Source organism: Lontra canadensis, unplaced genomic scaffold (genome assembly GCF_010015895.1).
Source record: "Lontra canadensis isolate GAN:19392208 unplaced genomic scaffold, GSC_riverotter_1.0 scaffold112, whole genome shotgun sequence".
In the NCBI taxonomy this organism is placed as follows: domain Eukaryota; kingdom Metazoa; phylum Chordata; class Mammalia; order Carnivora; family Mustelidae; genus Lontra; species Lontra canadensis.
In genome coordinates, this window is record NW_022631106.1 from 1,201,291 (window position 1) to 1,224,053 (window position 22,763).

Sequence of the window (22,763 nt, forward strand, 5' to 3'; positions counted from 1 at the left end):
GCAGACTCTTCCCCAGTGGTTTTACCTCCAAGCCCCTGTAAACCTCTCCAACCCCTTCCTGTAGGTGGGTGAAGACCTCCTTCCTTCCCTCCTTATTCTCAAGGGTCTTCATTCCCTTCTAGAATCCAAGGAACTCCCCTCGGCCCCAATTACACACATGCTACACATCTGGGGCCCTCAGCTGTGTCCACAACAAGGGTCCCCGGCCCTCTTGGCCACAGCTGAAGGGCCCGGGGGCCAACCCCTGTTCCAAGCTAGCCAACTGAAATCTCCCCCCAAGAACCTAGAACCAAGAGGAGCTGCTGACATTCTTTCAGGATGTTGGCTTGGGAAATGACGTGAGGAGAGGTTGAGGCAGCCACATTACAACCTATACATGTGAAGAGGCAGTGAAGGTTGGCCTTCTGAGGGAGAAGCAGGCCTGAGAGAGAAGCAGTGGGGAGACAGAGGCAGAGAGGTAGTTCCTGCCAGCCCCTGGCTCCCACTCTTGTCGGAGAGGTACCCCTATGCTTACACCTCTTGCTGGTATGAGAGGTTCCTCTCATTTTCCATCTACAAGCCCTCACACAGACATAGACCACCTCTTACCTCTCTCGATTTCTAGAACCAACTGCTTCCCTGAGCACTGGGGCAACCTGAGCCACTGTTTCCTAGAGAAAACTCCCTCTGTCAGAAATGCCCGCTGTTACTTTCTGACCCCGCAGGGGACTCTGACCCACTTGGAGAATAAAATTTGGAACTCTCTGCCCTGCAGTCATCTTCTGATCAAAGTGAAACAAGATCAGCCACCACCCCCGAGACACGTCTGATCTTAACAAGTACCTGTTTTCTATTCTGAAAGAACGCAACACAGGGAGTTTCTTCAACAAATGAGAAATTTGAATAAATTCAGTGAGATGACAACCTTCTCTTTTTTGTCTCCAATACCCCTTTTTGTAAGCCTTATGAGGTAGGGAAGAGAGATGGGGGTGGTTCTCCTTTTAAAATACAACAAAATAGGGGTGCCTGGGTGGCTTAGTCTGTTGGGCATCTGCCTTCAGCTTGGGTCATGATCCCAGGGTTCTGGGATCAGGCCTCATGTGGGGCTCTCTGCTTGGTGGGGAGTCTGCTTCTCCCTCACCCTCTGCCGCTCCGCTCCCCCTGCTTGTGCTCTCTTGCCCTCTCTCTCTCTTTCTCTCAAATAAATGAATAAATAAAATCTTAAAAAAAAAAAACCCACACAAAATATAAGCATTTATTTTAGTTTCTTTTTTAAGTTAGTTTTTTTTAAATTAAAAAAAAATGATGCCCTCCATTTATTAATGATTCTGGAATCTCTCCAACCAGATACTCGCTGTCATGCTAGGGGGTGTGTCTGGCAGAGGCTGCCTGAGCAGGTCTTCCCAGCACGCAGGGCTGCGTGGGGCCCAGCTTCCGACCAAGCCCCGCCCAACTCCGTTCCACCCTCATGGCACCTCCCACTTTCGTTGGGTCAGGCTCCCTCAATCCCCCTCCAGCAAATGTTTATCCCTGCCTTTCACCCTCAAGGGGTCTTTGCCCCCAACCTTCTTGCCCCTCCTTTCTGCCCATCTCAGCCTCCAGGTCCCTTGCACGCAGCCGTCCTTCACCGCTCATGGCCGCGCGGCCTCACCCTTGCTCTGCCTGCCTGTGGCCTCCTCTGTGCACCAGAACCAGTGACTTCACGGCTTTCTGAGATGAGTGACTGTCTTCCCAGTAGAACTGCCATCATGTGAGGGCAGTCCCTGAGCTTAGACACAAGGGGACCGGAAGAGCCACATGGCACAGCTTTCAAAGCCTTCCTGGAGGCAGGCACTACCCCAAATTCCCTCTCTGGCATTGTCTCCCCTACAGCCCTTCTCAAACTCAGTCACATGCCTTATTCATCTTTCTATGAAGCAACCCACCCTCAAGCGTCCCAACCCCAGCACACCTGGCGCAGAGCAGATACTCAAATATTTTTGTTGACTTAAAACCACAAACACCCATTGGGTTGAATCAATATTATTCTTTTCAGGGACTTGAGAGAGAGAAAGAACCACCTGCTGGGATCTTGGCACACCCAGCATAGCCTTGGTTGAATGCTGACCCCCAAGGACACATCCGTGAGGTTGTGAGGTCTTATAGCCCTAATGGCCGCGCAGAGCACAGCCCGGACACATCAGAGTCTGTCCAAGCTGCCGCAGGAGGAGCCCAGGAGCACTGTCTTGGAATGTATCCTTGGACAACAAACAGAGTGAATGCACTTTATTATTCAAGCCAGGACACTTTCGAGAGTGAACTGGAAATTATGCTGGAACTATTCCACAGAAGCGGGCAGGAGGGTCACCTGGGCAATCCATGATGTTCTGTGTCAAACCCTTCTAAAGAACATAAAACAGAGTGTTCTAAACAGAAGCACTTGCTAAACTCAAAATAGCTGAGGGCCAAGATAGTTTTATTTTAAAAGCCAATTGTGTTGTTGAAGAAAAGGCTATTCTCTCGGCCCATTTTGGCTATGGTGGGGGGCTGCTTGGGGAATTGCACTGAAGACGTGTATGCTCCCGGGCCGGGGGTTTTCTGAAAACAGAGCAGAAAACAGGGACTGATGAGACCATGTCTCCAACACTCAGGGGCCCCCTGAGGCCAGCTGTGGGCTCAGCCCTCACTGGCAAATCCTTTTACTGGGGAAGATGAGGGTCACGCCCAACTACGCTGTGGCCTGGGGCACTTTGACTTGGAGCCGTTCCTTGGAACAGAGGCCTGCTCCCATCCATGGCTTTCTCCAGGACTCCAGAAGTGTCAAGAGAAGGGCAGACAAGCAAACACTGGCCTGAGCCTGCTAGGCAGCGGGCTCACATCCCACCTGCCCCTCAAGGCACACTTTCTCAGTGGGCGCTCTGCCCAGACAGCTCCTGTCCCTGGGAAGGCCATCGTCATCCCCCACCCCGCCAAGCACCTAGTCTCGTGATAGGTACTGGAGAAAATGGATTCTGAACCTGGGTGATTGACCTCAAAAAGTCCAGACTCGGGTTTCTGTACCTCAAAGTCTGCAGACCCCAGGGTCCAAAGTAGTCTCAAGGGATCTATAAGTTCTCATTTCTAAAAGCCATGTTTTCCTTTGGATGAAATTCTTGAAAAAGTCATTTTGCCAATGATGTCAATGAAGATTCTCTTCTACAGTGATCAAATGCAACCGATGTCATTTCCATAGACTCAGGCAAAGACTTCGATTTCTTGGGTCAGCATTTCCCATGCTGGGGGACACGTACAGATTCTGGAAGCCCGAAGGGATTTTATCTTGGGTCTACTGGTGAGGCATCGGTGTTTGTGTGTGTGTGGCCCAGGGAAGGTTTTGACGGCAGACAGGCTTGAGTTAGAGTCCCAGTCTCACCATCAATGTCTGGGTGTGACCCTGGGCCCTGTGCTTCCTCAGCCTCACCCAAGACAGGAGGTAACGAGGCTTGCTGGAGGCCCTCCAGGGCGGAGAGCCCCAGTTTGGCAGCGATAGCTCTCGGCACCTTAGCTACCCGGCACTATTAGTATTCCCTATTATCATGGGCTTGTCATTTCCATCCTTCTTTGCAGTGTGTTATCTCTCCAGGAGAGAGAGAAGGTGGAAATAGGATTACCCTGGAAGTGGGACAGGGTGGTCAGGCCAGAGCGGATGAAGTCAGTTGCCCGCAGAAGCTGCGGTCAGTGACAGGATGTCTCCTCTGCCGAAAGCGGAGGAGCAGCCTGGAAATCTAATCAAGTCCTGGCCAGACGTCAAAGGAAGCCGAAGCCTTTATTAGTGCTATTAATGAGGAAGCAACATGCGGGTGGAGTCCTGGAAAACCAGCCCACAGAACAGCAGGTCTGTGGGCCTCGGTCTCACAAGGCTAACCCCCAGGAGGCTACCCCCCCCAGGAGGCTACTCGTGGTGGCTCTCAGACCTTGAGAACACCCGGCTCTATCCCCCAGCCCTGATTTCACTGTCACTGAGCAAACTTCGGATTGTCCTTGGCTTCAGTGAAGTTTCCTATAAGGGGAGACACCCCATAGAGCAAGTGGCTCCAGACCGCAGCTTGCCTTACCGGACACTTGTAAATTACTTGTAAAGCGCACCTTCTGGCTTCTCTATCAGCTTCCTGGGAGTTTGGTTAGCGTAACTCCAGCTTCCTGAAGATGCTCAGCCTTGGGAGCTTGGACGGAAGTCTGTGTCTCGATCATGCTAATGCCACTAGGGTGCTAAGATCTACAGAAGGGACCCACCACTTCCTGCTGTTGGGTCTGTTTTTAATTTTACCAACAGGGACTCCCCAGTATTCCTCCAGATAAAGACCACACTAACCCCACACCAGAGCTGGTAGCTCTGGAGAGAGATCTTCATGGCACTGGCCTGGGACACCCACCCTTCCTTGAACCACGGGGATGGGCCCATTTTCTTATAGGCAGAACTTGTATTTCTGTCTCCCCAACCACCTTCAGTTAAGGCTACATACCAGTGAGTTCTGGGGACTTTCCAGCTGGGGTGCAGATGGGGAACAACAAGGCCATGGGAATTAAAACTGTCAGGATATTTTTTAAAGAAAACTAGCCACCGTTCATAAGCTTCATGTAGTGCTTTCGCAATTTTTCTTGGGTTTCTCTAGGTCTCTGAGGCTCAAATGCTGCTGCCATGTACCTGTGTCTCACTGGGGACTTGACCCCCTTTGCTGTCTTTCCTGAGTTCTTAGGGGCAGGATGACCATTCAGGCCATATTGGTCTCCTTTGGTCCAATAATAATGTTTCTGGTCTGAAGCCACACACACGCCCCCCCAAAATCGTATACATAAAGAACTGTATGTGGACAGGGTCAGCCACCGCCCACTGCTTGCCTCAGTTCGTTAGATACATGTTCTCACAGAGCAACCAGGTCACAACACTGATAGCTAATTTCTATGCTGGATATTGTCAACTGAACCCCAAATTCGGCCCCCATCTTTGTGTCTGGAGTCCCTCTGAGACCAAAACAGCCCGGGGGGCTTGCCAGATTTTTGAGCTCCACGTTCTTTCCCACCTCAACCAGCAATTAGATATATTTATATATACATATTAGAATTGTCTAGAACTCTAACCCAACCCCCACTGCCCTCCTCAACCCCAATCACAAAACCTACAAACATCATCTTTTAGAGTACTTACAGAACAAGCGGGCAGGAATCGAGGTACTTTGGATTGAAAACAGGAAGTAATAGAATTTATTGGAGGTATTTTCAAGTCATAATGACCCGGTCCTGGGCCTTCACGCTATATGGGGGAGAAAAAGAGTTTTTTATGATTACTAATATTTGTTATATTTTAATGCTTTATTTACCTTCCACAAATAAACATACGGATCACTTGTGATAGGGTAGAATAGTCCCTAGACTGGGGCTTGGAAGTTATGAAGGTGTACCCTAGCATAAGCCATTGTCAAGTGGGAATAATACTTGCTTTACCTGCTTTACCTGCCTTGTGGGTGTCTGAGACTGAGGCTTAAGTGACCTGTAAAAGCCCCCCTTGGTCCTGCCTGGACCCGCCGTCCCACACTAGCATAGCTCACTCTTTCCCTGTCCTTCAGACTGTTAACGACTGCTGCTTTGAGTTGTTAACTTCCTAGAACTCACGTGTTCTTTCGTAGGAGTATAGTGTGTGTTATCTTAGTCCAAACAAGTCTTCATAGCGATTTGCTGACAAAAGCACAACACTATGATATTCACATAGAATGAACACAATTTTTAAAAGACAATCATTCTAAAAGAAAAATTAGTAAAAGGCAATTCACAAAGAGGAAATATAATTATTCATATAGGAAATGGGGGGGGCTTTAACCTCATTAATAACCAAATAAATTTTCACTAAAATAAGGGTATGATTCTTGTTTCTGGGTCTAAAAAATTCACAAAGAAAGAAAAAGGAATAAGGGGGAAGGAAAAGGGGGGAAAAGAAAAGAAAGAAGAAAACCCCCAAATCTTAACCACCAGCATGGACACTCCTCTAGGATTCTGGTGCAAGCACAAATTTGCTTAGCTTATGTGGAGGGCAATTTGGTAAGATATGAAATGGCTTGTAAATGGCCTATCTGGCCTATCCAGAGGGAGAGAAAGGAGGCTGGTTACCAGACTGCTTCAGGAATCAAGAGACAAATAAGTCCAGAGCCCACATACAGCAGGGAAAATGGAAAGGGCCCAAACATCACAGTGGATCATGTGCACAAGACGTTAACCTCTTATTATTATTATTTTTTTTTGGCAGTTTATTCTTTCTCTCCCATTTTAAAATACCTGTACTATTTGATAGAAATAAGTCATTCTGCATGATGTCTGGGATCTGTTCTCAAATAGTGCAGGGACTAGGGGAAGTGGGTGGGAGGACACACTGACCAGGAGCCACAATTGTTGGATGGGTACGCGGGGGCTTGCTGGAGGATTGTGTTTGTGTGGTTACACGTCTAAAGTTTTGACAGTACAAAGAGAGGATGTATGTTTATTATTCTGACCCAGCAAGTCCACATTTAGGAGTTCATCTGAAGAAAACAATCGAGGATGGATGCAAGTATTTGGAAATCAACTAAATCACCGATAATGTGTGTCTGGGTAAATACATCGTGATTCTTCCACCCAGCTGTCTAGTGATGAATTGTTACAGACATAAAGCTACTCCCAAATACTGTTAAGTGCAAATGCAAACTTAAAAAAAAAATGTGCCCCAAAACATGGGGGAATGGAATGTTTGTTTACTGTTTTCCCCAGGTGGCAGGATGTTGTTTAAAAAGAACTTCTTTTATCATAAGAATAGTAAGAACTATTCCTCTTACCTGCATTTTCTAATTTTTCTACAATGGATTTGAACGCTCTTGAGATATGAAAAAAAAATTACACCTACCGTATAGATAAACGAACGTGAAAAATGAGCAAAGGAAAGAAAGATAAAATATATAATAAGGCTAGAACAGAGAACCATGTCCTGTGAGACCTTCCTCGTAGGTAAGGCTGGGCTGCAGATGAGCCCATCAGATACAGTGAACAGGTGCCCAGCTGCAGACCCACCGAGGGAGTTCAGAACCAGGCTTTCCCTTGTTCCCTCCCGTGGGTGGCAAAGCCGTGTCATTGGGGCTGCCATTCTCAATTACTCCTCCGTGAATGGAGTCTGTTATTAACAATCAAGTGCAAGTCAGAAAATCAAGGGATGGATACGCCTCATAATTCTATAGCTCATGGCAGAGAGATGAAAACAGTAATACTTTGAAACTGATGCCTACGTGGGACAGAGATCACTATGGGGGTGAGGCTTTCTGTGTGGACTGACCTGTACACTCCCACCGGAGAAATCTGAGCTGCCATAAAAGCCAAAGCATAGAAATCCAGGGGAACCCGATAGGAACAGTCACTGCGACACTCTCCACCCTCAGTTTGGCCATAATAACCGCAGTACTTTCACATTAGAATGGTCGCTGCGGCAAAAGATGCTGCTAAGTGTGCTACCATTGACTCTATGCCTACAGCAGCCCCTTACAGGATGGCTAAGAAATGCCACTGCATGGCCCCTTTCCCCCAAGCCTGATATGGCTTCCCTTTCTGAGTTTCCAAATCATGAGCTCCTTCGGAGTCCAGGTGCCAGGTTTGGTGAAGCATTGATGTAGGCCTGTGCCACCCAGCAGCCTCCCTGTACAGGCTTGGGGTCTGGGTCATCTAAATCCAAGGGCCTAAGACTTGGGGCAGAAAGAAATAACTGCATGCTATTTGCCCCACATGTGTCTGATGCAATCTTTCAAAGAGGCAACATTAGGGAAGTGGATCCAGGCCCAAATTCATATTCCAGAAGCCACAGGAATGTTCTAAGTGAAACGTTAACGATTAGGCCAACTTCCTGCAGTGGGTGGGCGGCAGCTCCGGCAGACTCCCTACTTTGGAGGTAAACGTGAGTGGGCAGTGCAGGAATGGGGGGAAGGGAACACCCAGCATGGCTCAGAATGTGGGTTGAGAAAATGGATCCAGATCGATGGGAGAGTGTTTAAAACAAGAATATTTGACTGGTTAGGAGGGTTGCTCCCTCAGTTACTGGGGATCAATGAGCATGACCTGGAGCTTTGGTTCACATTATGTGGGATGCATGGGTGAAGGGCAGCTCCCAGGTCCACCAAGCAGTACTAAGCACCTGTCACACTAATCAGATGAGCCGTTTCTTTCTTTTTTTTTTTTTTTTAAAGATTTTATTTATTGATTTGACAGAGAGAGATCACAAGTAGACAGAGAGGCAGGCAGAGAGAGAGAGAGAGAGAGGGAAGCAGGCTCCCCGCCGAGCAGAGAGCCCGATGCGGGACTCGATCCTAGGACCCTGAGATCATGACCTGAGCCGAAGGCAGCGGCTTAACCCACTGAGCCACCCAGGTGCCCCAGATGAGCCGTTTCTTAACCATTGTTTTGGTCAGGGTCATGATTTGGCAACTCTGGGTTTCCCGAAGCTACGCCTTTCAAAGACCACTGACATTTGGAGCCAAGAGCCAACAGAACTGTTACCTTCCTAGGGTCCCAGGACCTTCTTCCAAAATAAACTACAGGAAACCTTTCATAGTTACCCACTCTTCTGTTTTGGGGCATGATTACATCTCAACCCTCCTGACAAGATGATAATTATCTTTCTCTTCCCTTTGAAAAAGTCATTGAGTTTCTACTCAAGAGCCACTTTAAGCAACGGGAGCTACAGGGATGGCACAAATAAATAGAATACTACCTTCAACCTCAGAGGAGCTTATAGTCCAGGGAGGGATTCTTTTTATCCCAAAAGGTGCAAGGAGCAAGGACAGACCTGAGGGAGTACTGAGCTAACTGCCTGGCTTCAAGACTCTACACCAGGCCCCGCTGTTTCTGGTCTGTGCCAAGTGCTAAGTGTGATCTCTGGGCCATGGGATGGTGCCAAGGGTGGCCACTTTCTACTTACTACAAAGTGCTCAGAATGCATGGGCCCTACTGACTTTTCTGGAGTGCTCCTAGGATGCTGTCATACCATGAAGGAGCTTCCCAATGGCCGATAACTCTCAGTACCATTGTAGGTCTTTGGTAAGCCCTGCCATGCCTCCACGGAGCCCACGTCTCCTCCTGGGCTGGGGGAGTGGGACTGGTTCACCTACGCCACATTGCTCTGGAACTAAGAGGTGTATCACTCTGGGGCATCCCAGAGCAGCAAAATGCCAACCAAGTACCTCTGAAAGACTGTGCAAGGGTAGGTGCAATTATCCCAAGTTATTATGTGTTGAATTGTGATTCCCTCAAAATCCACAAACCCTACACATTTATTGTGTTGAATGGTGTCCCCCCAAAACTCACAGCTCCTGTCAATTTTGAATTACTAGTACCTCAGAATGTGACCCTCTATGGATATAGGGTCCTTACAGATGTAATTATTTAGGATGAGATCATTAGGATGGGCCTTAATCCGATATAATGCTATCCTTCATCAAGAGGGGAATTTAGGACACAGAGACACGCACACAGGGAAAACACCATGCAAAGACGAAGGTGGAGGGCTACAAAACAAGGGAGGCCAAAGATTGTCAGCATACCACCAGAAGCTAGGAGAGAGGAATGGAAGATACTTTTCCCTCCCAGCACTCAGAAGGAACCAACACTGCTGGCATGTCCACCTTGCACTTCCTCTAGAAATGTGAGACAATAAATTTCTGTTGTTTAAGCCCCTCAGTTTGTAATGGTAGCCCTAGTAAATGAATACATAAATGCTCAGCTCATTTCTTCATTCGGTCAGTATACAGTACACCCCACTGTGTGCTGGGAGTCGGGAATAATTCCCAACTCCCAATATCCATTGTCCATTGTAAGTCCATTATCCACTGTAAGTCTCCCAGTATCCATTCTATCCCTTAGTATTAGAACAATTTTTAACGGACGCATGTCTACCCAAAACAAAGGTTACATTTCCCAGCTTACCCTGAAGCTGGGTGTGACTGGATGACTAATTTCTTGGCTATAGGACAGAGGTGAAGAAGTGTGTATGAATTCGGAGCATCCCTATGGAGAGGGCAGCTTATCCATCTGCCCCACCCTCTTGCCCCCTGGTTGGTTGGTCCCATGTTCTCTGCTCTCTGGGACTACGGGAACAGAAGCCACACTTAGCAGAGCAGCACAAAGAAATGCGATGCTGCTGGATTGCCCCACCAGCCCGGAACTGCCTACTGCAGGAAATTTATACAAGGCAGAAATCTGTTCTTCTCCCATTTATAATGTTGTTATTTGGGGTCTCTGTTTCTAGCAGCAGAACTCAGTCTTAATTGACATGATAGACATGTTCCCTAGTCCCATGGGGCTTACATTCTAGCAGGGAATATATATATATGCCATGCCAAAAACATGACAAATGTGTGGTATAGGACACAAAGGGGCATACAGGATGCTGTGGGATAGCATGTAAGAGGGTACACTCAGGGGCCTGAGAATCCCTTAAGGAAGTACAAATGAGCTAAGACCGAATGAGTAAGGAGGGGATGGAGTTTTCAGGGCAAGGGGCTGGAGGAAGGGTCTGTACAGAAGCTATAATAGGAAAGGTTAGGGAAAGCTACCCAGGGAGGAAGATGCCATTCATTTTAACCATTCAGTCAAATTCACCGCATTGCAGAAATAAAATAAAATGTGCATAGGCTCCTGTCAAAAAAAAAAAAAGTTAGGGACCTGAAATTCAATTTTCTCCGGACAGTTACCACTTCACTGGTTTTTACACATGTATTAACACTAAGAACCATTTATGGTTTAACTGCAGGTGTAAAATGTTCAATGTCACCCTTGTATTCCCAACCTCTGCAAACCATCTGCCTCTGCAAACTGGGTTTGTGGGTTTTGGGGTACCTCTCCAGCCAGCTCCATGACTGCCCACTGCCGGCTCCCCTGGCTCCCTTGCCACTGCCAGGGCAGCTGCCCATCCCTGCCCTGTCTCTAGCTCAGTACCCACTCTGGTCACCAGTGCTCATGTAACAGTCGAGAACTTGAGGCTGGGTGAGGGTTACAAACACACACTTGAGCACCTGGGTTGTAGGATCCAGAGCCAGTTACTGACCTTGCTTCTCACTGCTGGGAGGTATCACCACTCAGCTCTAAACTATTTTTCTTTAAAAATCACAAAGCTAAAGGGAACCTAGGAAAAGCACAAAGTCTGTCCCCATTGATCCGAGGTACAACTTCTCTTTCCCTTGAAGAGACAAAAGGTCAGAAATAAAATGTATGGCCCCAAATGTCCACCTATACATATGTAACACACAAGTAATAAGCAGCATAAATTGAAATTATTAGATGGGGTGGTAAAAGGATCTCCCCTAAATTTGGCGACATGCGTGTAATAGCTGGAACACGTTCCCCCCAAAAGAAAACAGATGCCCCAGCAGGGACAGCAGACTCCTGTGTGGAGGTGGGCACAGAGACAAGCCAGAGCTGCCTGTCTGGGAATTCAGGAGGAGGCCTGTGGCAGAGCATCTGCAACTCACGAAATTCTAGAATTCTGTAACCGCTGGTCTATGGGTTCACAGGAGAGAGAAAGGAGACATGCGTGCTGTTGAGTAGGGTAGACACAAAACTTTCAGGCCAAAAGTTATTCACATTTGCGAAATTAGGAATTGACCATACCTCTTAAGTGTAGCTCGATACTGTTTACTCCTGCCGAGAGAGAAACCACAGCAGTCCGGGGTGTCCGGCGCGGGCCGGAGGTGCGGGCTGGTGGGCAGGCAACACTCAGTGATCACCAACCTGCCCACCATAAAAGCGTGGCTTTTACAGGAATGCACCTGCTGGGGACCCCCGGGCAATTCAGCATGGCTGCAGGTGTTCACCGGACCCATCCTCCCTTTTCTACCTGATCCCAGGGCCCCACCGGCCTTAGAAATCTAAGGCGATACTTGCCCACAGGAACTTCGGCAAAGCCGGCCACTCCTGGTTGCGGGAATTGGCCCAGCGCAGACACGTGACTGTTGCCTGGCCAGTCCAAGAGCCTGTATTTTCACACTCAGGTGGCTAGGCAGGCAGGTGCGCACCTGGGACTGCTCATGGGTCCTCTTGCCCAGCTCATAAACAGAGTGTGCCCAACAGCCAGAGGAAGGTAAATCAGTGACAAAAGTCCTAGAGGCTGTGTGCACCAATAAAGTCCATCTCACTTTTATGTTTTAATTGTTTGCTTAGCCAGTCCAGGATGCAAGTTCTGTCACTTGCAACTGAAAAAAAAAAAAAATCCTACCAATTACATTCTTTTTCCTCTACCCAGTCAAGATACTGTTATAAGAAAGGAGAGCAGGAAATTCTTCACACTTGCAGCCTAACAGGAATATATGACTCTCCTGGTGTTAATATCACTGAAAAAGTTGCACAAATTTTTTAGAAAGAAAAACTGCCAGGATATGTTTTCATTTAAAAAAAAAAAATCCTAGTACATCTGTAGCTACATTTAAAAGGTTATATTTTTCAAAAATGTTACCTACCAGTGAACTCATCTTTGAGGAGACTGAGACCGGGACCTGCTTTAATCATCTTTCAGATTCCATTCAAGCAGAAATCAGTTTATGTTTGGCTTGATTCAATCTGACCATGTTTACTAATTATTTTTCTGATCCTTGTGGAATTTCAAACTATCAGCTTAGGTTTTTAATTGAACTAATTTCGTAAATGCAAAAGCAGCTGGAATGATTCAGCAGTCTTTCAGAGTGCTAGTCTTAATGCAGAGACTATGGCACAGATCTGCTATCCCCTTTTCAAAATGCTATTAAATGTGACTAAAACAGACAAATCATATAACGCTCATTCCTATCTGTACAGGCTCTTTCCTGTTTATCTAATCCTTTCCTTGTTCTTTATAGGCTTGTCAGGTTTTAAGAAATACAGAAACATCTTGGAATATTTCTGACATCAAATAAAAGAAACTCATTTTCGCTTGACATTCTTAAGATTGTATCTCTACTGTCAGGAAAGGTGTGCATGTCTTGTTTTTCACTTTATATACAATTGTGAGAATTAATAACTGTAAAGAATCTGCTCAGCAAATCACTGGAAGTCCCAAACCATGTGAATGACTGAGTCCTAATTAAGTAGTAGTAGTAAGTGGCGCTGTTTTTATTTAAGTAACAAAATATTTTTATGTTGACTATTTTGATGGCACTTATTCTCAGACACGACTACCTTTTTTCTTTTTCTTTTTTTAAACGCTACCTCTTTTCTGACTTTTCTTTTCTTTTCTTTTTTTTTCAGAGGGAGAGAGGGTGTGCCCATGAGTGGGGGGAAAGGGCAGAGGGAGAGGGAGAAAGGGAATCCCAAGGAGGCTCCACGCTGGGTGCCAGCCCATGCCAGACTCGATCTCTCCACCCTGGGATTGTGACCTGGGCCAAAATCAAGAATCCGTTGCTCAAGCAACTGAGCCACCCAAGTACCCTGCCTCTTCTCTGACTTCTAAAGCTTATATTTTGAAAAACTATAAAAGCAATGGAAAAGAAAGGAAGTAAACAACCACCCTTAATCACAACACCTCAGCACAGCCACTAAATGGATTTTGGTGCCTTTCCTGCTTTTTACACACATAATTCTTCCTACATTGCTGCTGTTGTCATCTTGTTATTATAAGTAATCCCTTCATGATATCTTTGTATAGATGAATTCTTTCTGCACAAGATTATTACTTTAGGAGAGTTTTCTCAAAATGGAATCAGCAGGCCACGAGATAACATACTGCCCAATTACCTTTCAAGGGGTTGTATTGTCTACGCTGCCACCAGCAATAGACGAGAGAAGCACTGGCCCCGTACAGACCACATGCCAAGTAGATACTGGGGGAAAAAGGCTGGGAAAAACAGAATCTTTCTTAGTCCTCTTTATTTAAGTCATCATTGTCCTCAGTATATTCAAAGAAGTTGTGCAGAATCTCTGATGTCCTTAACGCCCACACTTGGAAAGACATTCAAGAAGGAACAAAATCTATGCAATCTTTTGGTGGGTCTAGAGATTTATTTGGGTCATTTATGAGAACAATTAAATCAATTAAATAAAGGGAAGGGTAAAGGGAGGAGAAACCATAAATGACAAGTGTTACTTTGTCCAATTCCCTTGGTTGAGAATGATCGGGATTTGTTGCAGTTTTCTCCTCTTTAAAACAATCCCACTATGAAGCAACTGTACCTTTAGGTCTTGGGATTTGTGGAGCTTGGTCATTATTATCAAGGTGATGAAAGGTGGCATTTTCATGGATGCAAAAAGGCCCTTTTTATTTACGATGGGCCGTGACTCTTGGCATCTATCCCAAAATACTCACATAAGTATCTTCCTCACAGTCTTATGAACAAAACAGTTGAGCCGATCCATAACCAATTATTATTACTTCAACAATAACTGAAATAGCCAAAGACTATACAACCTTACATTGATAATCTGAAGATGAAAAACTATTTTCCAACCCAACAGATCCCTTACCAACAGCTTCTCTTGAGAGCTACCTACACTTTAGGGACAAAACATAATTCACCAACTGAATCCGTAACACAAACAAGAAGACTGTGGGTTTTTATCATTGTTATTGTTTTGGTTTGGTTTGGTTTTTTGTTTATTTTTTTAAGATTGACTTACTTATTTGACAGAGGGAGTGTGTACACATGGTGGGGGGAGGGGCAGAGGGAGAGAGAGAGAATCCCAAGCAGACTCCGCACTGAGTGTGGAGCCTGACACAGGGCTTGATCTCACAACCTGGAAATCATGACCAGGAGATCGTGATCTGAGCTGAAATCAAGAGTCGGATGCTTAACATACTGAGCCACACACTGAGTGTCCAAGCTGCTGTGTTTTTTAACACGGGAGAACAGCTGCTCCATACTGAGAGGCCTTCAGGCACTTATGATCCTAGAGGATCTTCAAATCCAAAGTTAATGTACTTTTTACAACTAAAAAACATGTAGTGATCTGAAATGCATTCACATGGTCATTTACTTTCTCATGGTCTTTTAATGGGTTGCTCCTGGAGATTTTATGCATGAATGATTAAGAAATTTGAATGGACTACTTTTCTTTTTTTAAGATTTTATTTATTTGACAGAGAGAAAGAGACAGCAAGAGAGGGAACACAAGCAGGAAGAGTGGGAGAGGGAGAAGCAGGCTTCCTGCTGAGCAGGAAGCCCAATGCAGGGCTCAATCCCAGGACCCTGGGATCATGACCTGAGCCGAAGGCTGACGCTTAACTGACTGAGCCAACCAGGTGCCCACAATGGGCTACTTTTCATATAAGGCATACCTATATGTATCCATCTTTTATAACTTGCCTCATTATCAAAAGGTTTAGAGTGACTCAGTGGGTGTCTATAGGCCATACTATATTGCACCAGATCTACAGGTCAGATTTCTGGTGACTGTAGGTATCAAGTATACCAACAATGAGGCAAACTGTCCTAAGTCAGTAGGACTCAAATGACACCACAGCCTTACCATGCAACTGTACACAAAACACATTTCAGAGGAACCAAAGAACTGTAAATTTTTTAAAGAATCAAAATGCCTAATACATGAAAGAAAATTAAAGTGAACATGTATCTGGGGGAATTTTTTAAGTGGTGGAAAAGACAGATTTCATTCATTCCTTCAACACATTTTCTGAGTGCTGTACTAGGGTCTGGGCATTGATGAATAAGACGGCCCCCCTTCCTACCCCCGTTCATGGAATTTACATTCCAGAAGGTGATGACAACCTCTCTAATTTGATGACATAAGCATTTTACACTTTAAATTTCTCTATATATAAAAACACAAAACTCAAAATCCCTGGAAAGCTTCACCAAATACAAGTGCTAATATCTTTTTTGTTGATTTGTACAAACTCTATAGTGAAAAGAATGTTAAAACTCCACCCAGTAGATAACTGGGTAAAGACTTCGACCGGAAAGTATGCAGGAAAGACCACAAATAACTAATTAACAAATAATTAGAATGCATAGTCTCAGATCCTACAGAGTAAATTAAAATAATGAGATACCATTCTTTTACTATCAAATTAACAAATATTTTTAAAATTAAAGATAAACAAAATTTATACAAATTTTATGTAATGGTCACTCCCTTGACTGCTGATGAAGATGTAAATGAATGTTAATACGTTTTTTAAAAAGTTTGGTAATCTAGATGAAGAAGTCATATATCATCTCTAGTAAATACCATTTGTGATAATCCATAAAAAACGATGCCAAAACTTAGAAAAGATTTTATGAATTTTTATGTTAGCATTAGTCTCTTTTTTTTTCAGCAAAATAATTTTCTGAGTATTCATTATTGTCCTTGCCTAGCGAAGTGGTGAATGTAAACAAAATTGTCATAATACAGAAGAGTTCTCCAATAACTGATCTCTTACAAAATTATATCCTACTCAAGCATCTCTCCCTGCTTAATACATGCACCACTGCAGGTGTCTTTGTAAGTCAGTTTTTCTCTGTCAGCATTAAATAATATTTAATAATACACTGCAAATAAAATGCAAATCCAATTCAAAATGAAAATGTAAATTTTACTAAAAAATGTAAGATTTCATGAACTCGATGAAAATGATGGAGAAGTGCCCAGATCAACAGGAAAAGGCTTTCATTGCCCAATGAGGATCCAGCAAAGTTAAACTAGCTAACAAAAAAAGAAAGACGATGACAAGGATTGTGACAGTATCAGCATTTTAGAAAAAATGATTTCAAATGTTAGAGGAGCTGCCCTTGGGAAAACTAATGATGCTTCAAATAATACTTTTTTCTCAATTGTGTTGTCTGTAATTTCATTGGAATGTCAAACATGATGTGAAGGATGTCACTATACTATCACAAGATATTGTCAGAAAAACTAAACACAGCCTTTTTAATTTAGGAATTAAAACATAGTTGTAATTATAGGATATTTTCCTAGTTTTTAGTTCAATTTCTTTTTTTTTTTTTAAGGAAAGACCGATCAAACTTTATTGACTACTTTGAGATTTTGATTCTACTTAAAGTGGGTTCACTTTAATAGGCCTTTTTTGGGTCAAGTTATACTTGTATACTAAAGACCCCTGTATATGGATGGTTCAGTGGGTTAAAGCCTCTGCCTTCGGCTCAGGTCATGATCCCAGAGTCCTGGGATCAAGTCTTGCATCAGGCTCTCTGGAGCCTGCTTCCCCCTCTCTCTCTCTGCTTGTCTTTCTGCCTACTTGTGATCTCTGTCTGTCAAATAAATAAATAAAATCTTAAAAAAAAAAAGACCCCTATATATGAATAATGGAAAACAAGATTAGCCCTCAAGAGGGGAATGGTTGAGGGGCATGTGGGTAGCTCAGTTGGTTAAACATCTGACTCTTGATCTCAGGGTTGTGAGTTTAAACCCCAAGTTGGGCTCCATGATGGGTGTGGAGCCTACTAAGAAAAATAAAAAAAAGAGGGGGATGGTTGAATAAATTTTGATCTGATAATCAGATTATTTACCTAGTGAAAATAAAGTTTAAAGGAATTTGTAATAATATGAAAGTGAAACATGTATTAAGTAAACAAAAAGATATGATATTGTTGTGCACCATGATCACTATTTTTAAAATTGCAGAGAAGAAAGAAGAAAATTAACATTAATGACTGCATATAAGCAAGGACAAAATTTTTAAACATAATTTTCTATATTTTCCGAATTACCTATAATTTATTCATTTATTTTTACTCTAAATTTTTATATATTTTTACTTAAATTTCATGACATTTTATTAAATTTATAGAAATACAGTTTTAAGAATCAATCAGAACTAGGGTACTTGGGTGGCTCAGTCAGTTAAGTGCCTGCCTCCGATTCAGGTCATGATCCCAGGGTCCTGGGATGGAGCCCTGAGACAGACTTCCTGCTCAACAGAGAGCCTGTTTCTCCCTCTGCTTGCCACTCTCCCTCTTCCCCTGCTTGTGTTCTCTCTCTCTCTCTCTCTCTCTCTCTCTCTCTGTCAAATACATAAATAAATAAAATCTTCTAAAAAAATCAATCAGAACAAAAAGACATAATGAAAAAGAAGTCTGGTCTCATATCTCTTCAATTTCATTCCCTAGGACAACTGTTATTTGTGTTTTGTTTTCAAGAGTGTGTAAGAGCATAGGATGGTGAATGTGAACACAGCATTTCACTGAAATAACACTATACTGATTCATTCAGGCAACTGGCACTCTTAGAAACACCTTTACACATATGTCTTAGGCATACATGTCTCTGAGCACGTTCTAAAGAACCTAGGACAGGGCGCCTGGGTAGCTTGGTTGGTTAAGCTCCCGACTCTTGATTTCAATTCAGGTCATGATCTCAGGTGTATGAGATCGAGTCGCATATAGTGTTCCACACGCTGGGCATGGACCCCGCTTAAGATTCTCTCTCCCCCTTCCTTCTGCTGAACCCCCTCTAAAAAGAAAAAAAAAAAAAGAGCCAAAGACAACTATTTTTAACTCTTAACTGCTCTTACAGAAGTTATCCTGAGGTGCCTGGGTGACTCAGTTGGTTAAGCATCTGCGTTCGGCTCAGGTCATGATCCCAGGGTCCTGGGATAGAGCCCTGCATTGGGCTCCCTGCTCAGCAGGTTCTGCTTCTCCGTCTGCCTCTGCATCCCCATTACTTGTGTGCACTCTCTCTCTCTCAAATAAATAAAATATTAGATAAAGGGGGCACCCGGGTGGCTCAGTGGGTTAAAGCCTCTGCCTTCAGCTCAGGTCATGATCTCAGGATCCTGGGATCAAGCCCTGCATTGGGTTCCCTGCTTGGCAGGGAGCCTGCCTCCCCATCTCTCTCTCTGCCTGCCTCTCTGCCTACTAGTGATCTTTGTCAAACAAATAAATAAAATCTTTAAAAACAAAACAAAATAAACAAAAAAAAACAGGGGCACCTGGGTGGCTCAGTCACTGGGCGTCTGCCTTCAGCTCGGTTCCTGGTCCTGGGGTCCTGGGATCGAGCCCCACATCTGGCTATCTGCTCAGCGGGAGGCCTGCTTCTCCCTCTTCCATTCCCCCTGCTTGTGTTCCCTTTCTGGCTGTCTCTCTCTCTGTCCAGTAAATAAAAAATCTTCAAAAAAAAAAATAAAGAAAGAAGCTACCTTATCACTAAATAGTATGTTCATATTGTTATTTCTTAATTTATATTTTAGAAATTATCTATTGATGGCCTCCTGGAATGAATGAAGATATGGCATTTGCCCTGTCCATTATTCCTCTCTCCTTATCCACTCACGGTAGCCTTTCATTTTCTTTTTTTTTCAAATTAGCATTTCAATTGTTTTTAAATATTATTTATTTATTTTAGAGAGATGGAAAGAGAGAGCTCAAGCAGGGGGAGGGACAGAGGCAGAGGGAGGGAGAGAATCCTCAAGCAGACTCCCCACTAAGGGCAGAGCCTGACTCAGGGCTCGATCCCAGGACCCTGAGATCATGACCTGAGCTGAAATCAAGAGCCGGATGCATAACCAACTGAACTACCCAGCTGTCCCCAAAGTAGCATTTAAATCCCTAAGCTATGTTTACTAAAAAAATATTATTCCTTGCAGAGCCAAGTTACATAATAGAATTCCTTTTCTTAGATAGTCTTTTGTTTTATCTGTAGTTAATTAAGTGGCTTGTCTTTTTCACTTGCACATTTTGCTATACATATATATATATTTTTTTTTTCCCCATCATACAAGTTGTTCTTAAATCCTTTTCCCTTAGAAACATTTCTTCTGGAGTTTGCTAGTTTCTTTCTGCACAGTGATTCGCCTAGAACATCTTTTAACTGGTCTCCCAGTCTGGACCCACTTTGTCCTAGATCCCATGCCTCCCTCCTTCTGGATTTACTCCTTTGTTTAGCTGGGGTTTTCTGTTTGTTTTGTTTGTTTGTTTTTGTTTTTTATCACCAGTGGCATCTTTAAAAAGGGTATTCGGAAGGCAATTTTTATGAGTTCTTGCATGTTGGAAAAATGCCTTTATTTTGTCTTTACAATTGATTAGCTGAACACGGACTTCTACGTTGAAAATAACTTTCCCGTTTTCCTCTCTCTGTGCATGCTAACTGGATTTTTTTTAAAAGATTTTATTTATTTATTTGACAGACAGAGATCACAAGTAGGCAGAGAGGCAGGCAGAGAGGGGTAAGCAGGCTCCCCGCTGAGCAGAGAGCCGGATATAGGGCTCAATCCCAGGACGCCGGGATCATGACCTGAGCTGAAGGCAGAGCCTGTACCGACTGAGCCACCCAGGTGCCCCGCTAACTGGATTTTTAAAAAATCTTCCCTCTATGCCCTGCATTCTGTTTTTCAACCAGGTTTCCATCCTTCTGTCTGCTTACTTCCATCTCTCATTCATGTTACAGGCTTTTCATACTTGCCTGGTAGAAGCTTGGGTATGTGGCTGGGATATGTGGAAATTAGACAACTGGATGGTGAGCCACTCTTTTTCCTGGGGTCCCCTGAATATCAGGATGTGGTTCTCTTTCCTCTAAGCTCATTTAGTTTTTCTAGAGGATAAATTCTACTATTTTTTTTGCTTGAGGAGCAAATATCCAAAGGCCAGCATTTTATATTAGGAGAAGGGAGGGAGCCTCAACTTAAATTACTCTGTATGTACAATTTCAATGAATTCCCTAGTGTTCAACTAATTCCCTCTGCCTCACTTACCTCCTCCCACCCAAGTCCTGAGACTCCCTGCAGTTCTAAGGAACAATAGGCTCCCATCTCTTCTGCAGCACCCCCTGGGTGCTTTTCAGCCCGTGGCTTCCTCTAATTTGTCCAAAAATTGTTGAAATCTTTTGTCTGCCAATGTTTCCCTTTTTTCCTCTTTATCCTTGTAGATGTATTTATTCTTTTATTACCAATTTTATTGGGATTTGAAAGTGAGAAAAGATTGATGTATGGCCAATTTGCCATACTGAGCAGCAAACCATATATTACTTTGAGAATAGAAAACATAAACTTTACATTCAAATAGCTATTATGACCATAATTACATAAAGCAAGGATATTCTTTTTTTTTTTTTTTTAATTTATCTGAAAGAGATCACAAGTAGGCAGAGAGGCAGGCAGAGAGAGAGAGGGAAGCAGGCTCCCCACTGAGCAGAGAGGCCATGCGGGGCTTGATCCCTGAGATCATGACCTGAGCTGAAGGCAGAGGCTTTAACCCACTGAGCCACCCAGGAGCCCCAAAGCAAGGATATTCAAATTGATATTCAAATATTCCACATAAACAGGAGCTCAATCTATTTAACATTCTTTTTTTTTTTTTTTTTTAAGATTTTATTTTATTTGACAGAGAGTGAGCACAGGCAGGGGGAGCCACAGGCAGAGGGAGGGAAAAACACAGGGTTCCCGCTGAGCGGGGAGCCCATTGACACGTGGCTCGATCCCAGGACCCTGGATCATGACCTGAGCCAGAGGCAGATGCTTAACCACTGAGCCACCCAGGCACCCCTATTTAATACTCATTCTTGTAGACTTGTTCTGAGACTGGGCTACTTCCATTGTGTCAAAGTTGGATCCTCTTTTAAGAATCAACAGACTTACAAATATTATATGGAAAATGTCTATAAAAATTCCCAACTTAGCAACTCTTCGTGAATTTTATTTTTCCTTATTTTGTAGATTCTTTTATGGAATTATCTTGAGGTTAATGTCAAAAAGTGTAACACATGTTTTGTGCACAGAACAGTTAATGATATAAATATCTAAAAACTGGAACCCCTTCTTATAATTCTCCCTCTTTTCAGTTCCTTTCCTTTATCCCAGGTACCCTAATTCTTGTCATCTCATCTATATTCCTGAGGATGGGGGAGTGGCAGAGGGAGAATTTAATAAGTCACTGATTCCTTAGTATGAATTGGATCAATATATTTCTCCTTCTCAGAGCTTTTGCCTTTAAAAGAGGACTTGTGAAAAGGAGAAATCTCCCCAAAAGATTTTCCTACAGTTAAATCAAGAGTGGCACATGTCTCATGTCTTAGACCTTAGGCTCTCATATCAAAATCCTTACTATGGGGGTGCCTGGCTGGCTCAGTTGATAGAGTATGTGGCTCTTGATTTCAGGTGTTGTGAGTTCAAGGCCCACACTGGGTCTAGAGATTCTTTGAAAATAAAATCTTAAAAACAAATCCCTACCAAGGAGTTTCAGGCATTGCTGCCGTGGGTGGGAAGGTATAAAAACAAATTTACCTTCTTACCCCATCAACTAATAAATGACTGTGGAAAAGCCTTTGGATCCAAATCCTGAAAGGACAACTAGCCCTTTGGTTTCTTTGAGTTTGGCTTTGGATACAGGCTCTGAAGGGACAAGGATTGGTGTCCCTTTCCTCACTGAAGCCCTTTTTTCACTCCTGCCCTTACCTCCTTCCTCAGTCAGCCCTTGCTAAGAAGCTTACCAGTAAATGTATCAGAAAGTTCTGGAGATGGCTCTCCGAAGGAAGAAGGTACATGTGCTTCTATCAACAGATAATATTAAACTTGAGTCATCACTGTCTAATTTTGGGTTCCACATTTCAAGTTGTATGTGCCAAGCCATTTGGTCTCACACTAGTCAGACACATGCATTGTGAATCCCGGACTCTCATTTCATCTGGGTAAGTTACTGGGTGCTTGTGTAGGGACACCTTGCTTGGGTTATTGACCTTAGTGTGTCCTTGCCCTTCGAGAGGGAAGGGAGAGCACTGATAAAATGTCTCATTTGTCACTGAATACTCAATAGTTCGCTACCTGGCACAGGGCCGCACATATAGCCACCCAAAAGAGATGTCTAGAGCACATGAAAGAACTTCTAATGAAGTCAGCTAGACTCAGTTGA

The 22,763-nt window shown here is 43.9% G+C and overlaps 1 protein-coding gene across 1 annotated transcript in view; it reads right to left on the reverse strand.

Moving 5' to 3' along the window:
• Positions 1-2,169: 2,169 nt before the first annotated feature.
• STPG4 (sperm-tail PG-rich repeat containing 4) overlaps positions 2,170-22,763 on the reverse strand; it is a 38,840-nt gene continuing 18,246 nt past the window's right edge. The window contains exons 6-7 of the mRNA XM_032840421.1: positions 5,144-5,248; positions 2,170-2,556 (exon numbers count right to left, since the gene is read on the reverse strand). Coding sequence (XP_032696312.1) covers positions 2,440-2,556; positions 5,144-5,248 — 222 coding nt within the window. The 3' untranslated portion in view covers positions 2,170-2,439. The remainder of the gene's footprint in view (positions 2,557-5,143; positions 5,249-22,763) is intronic.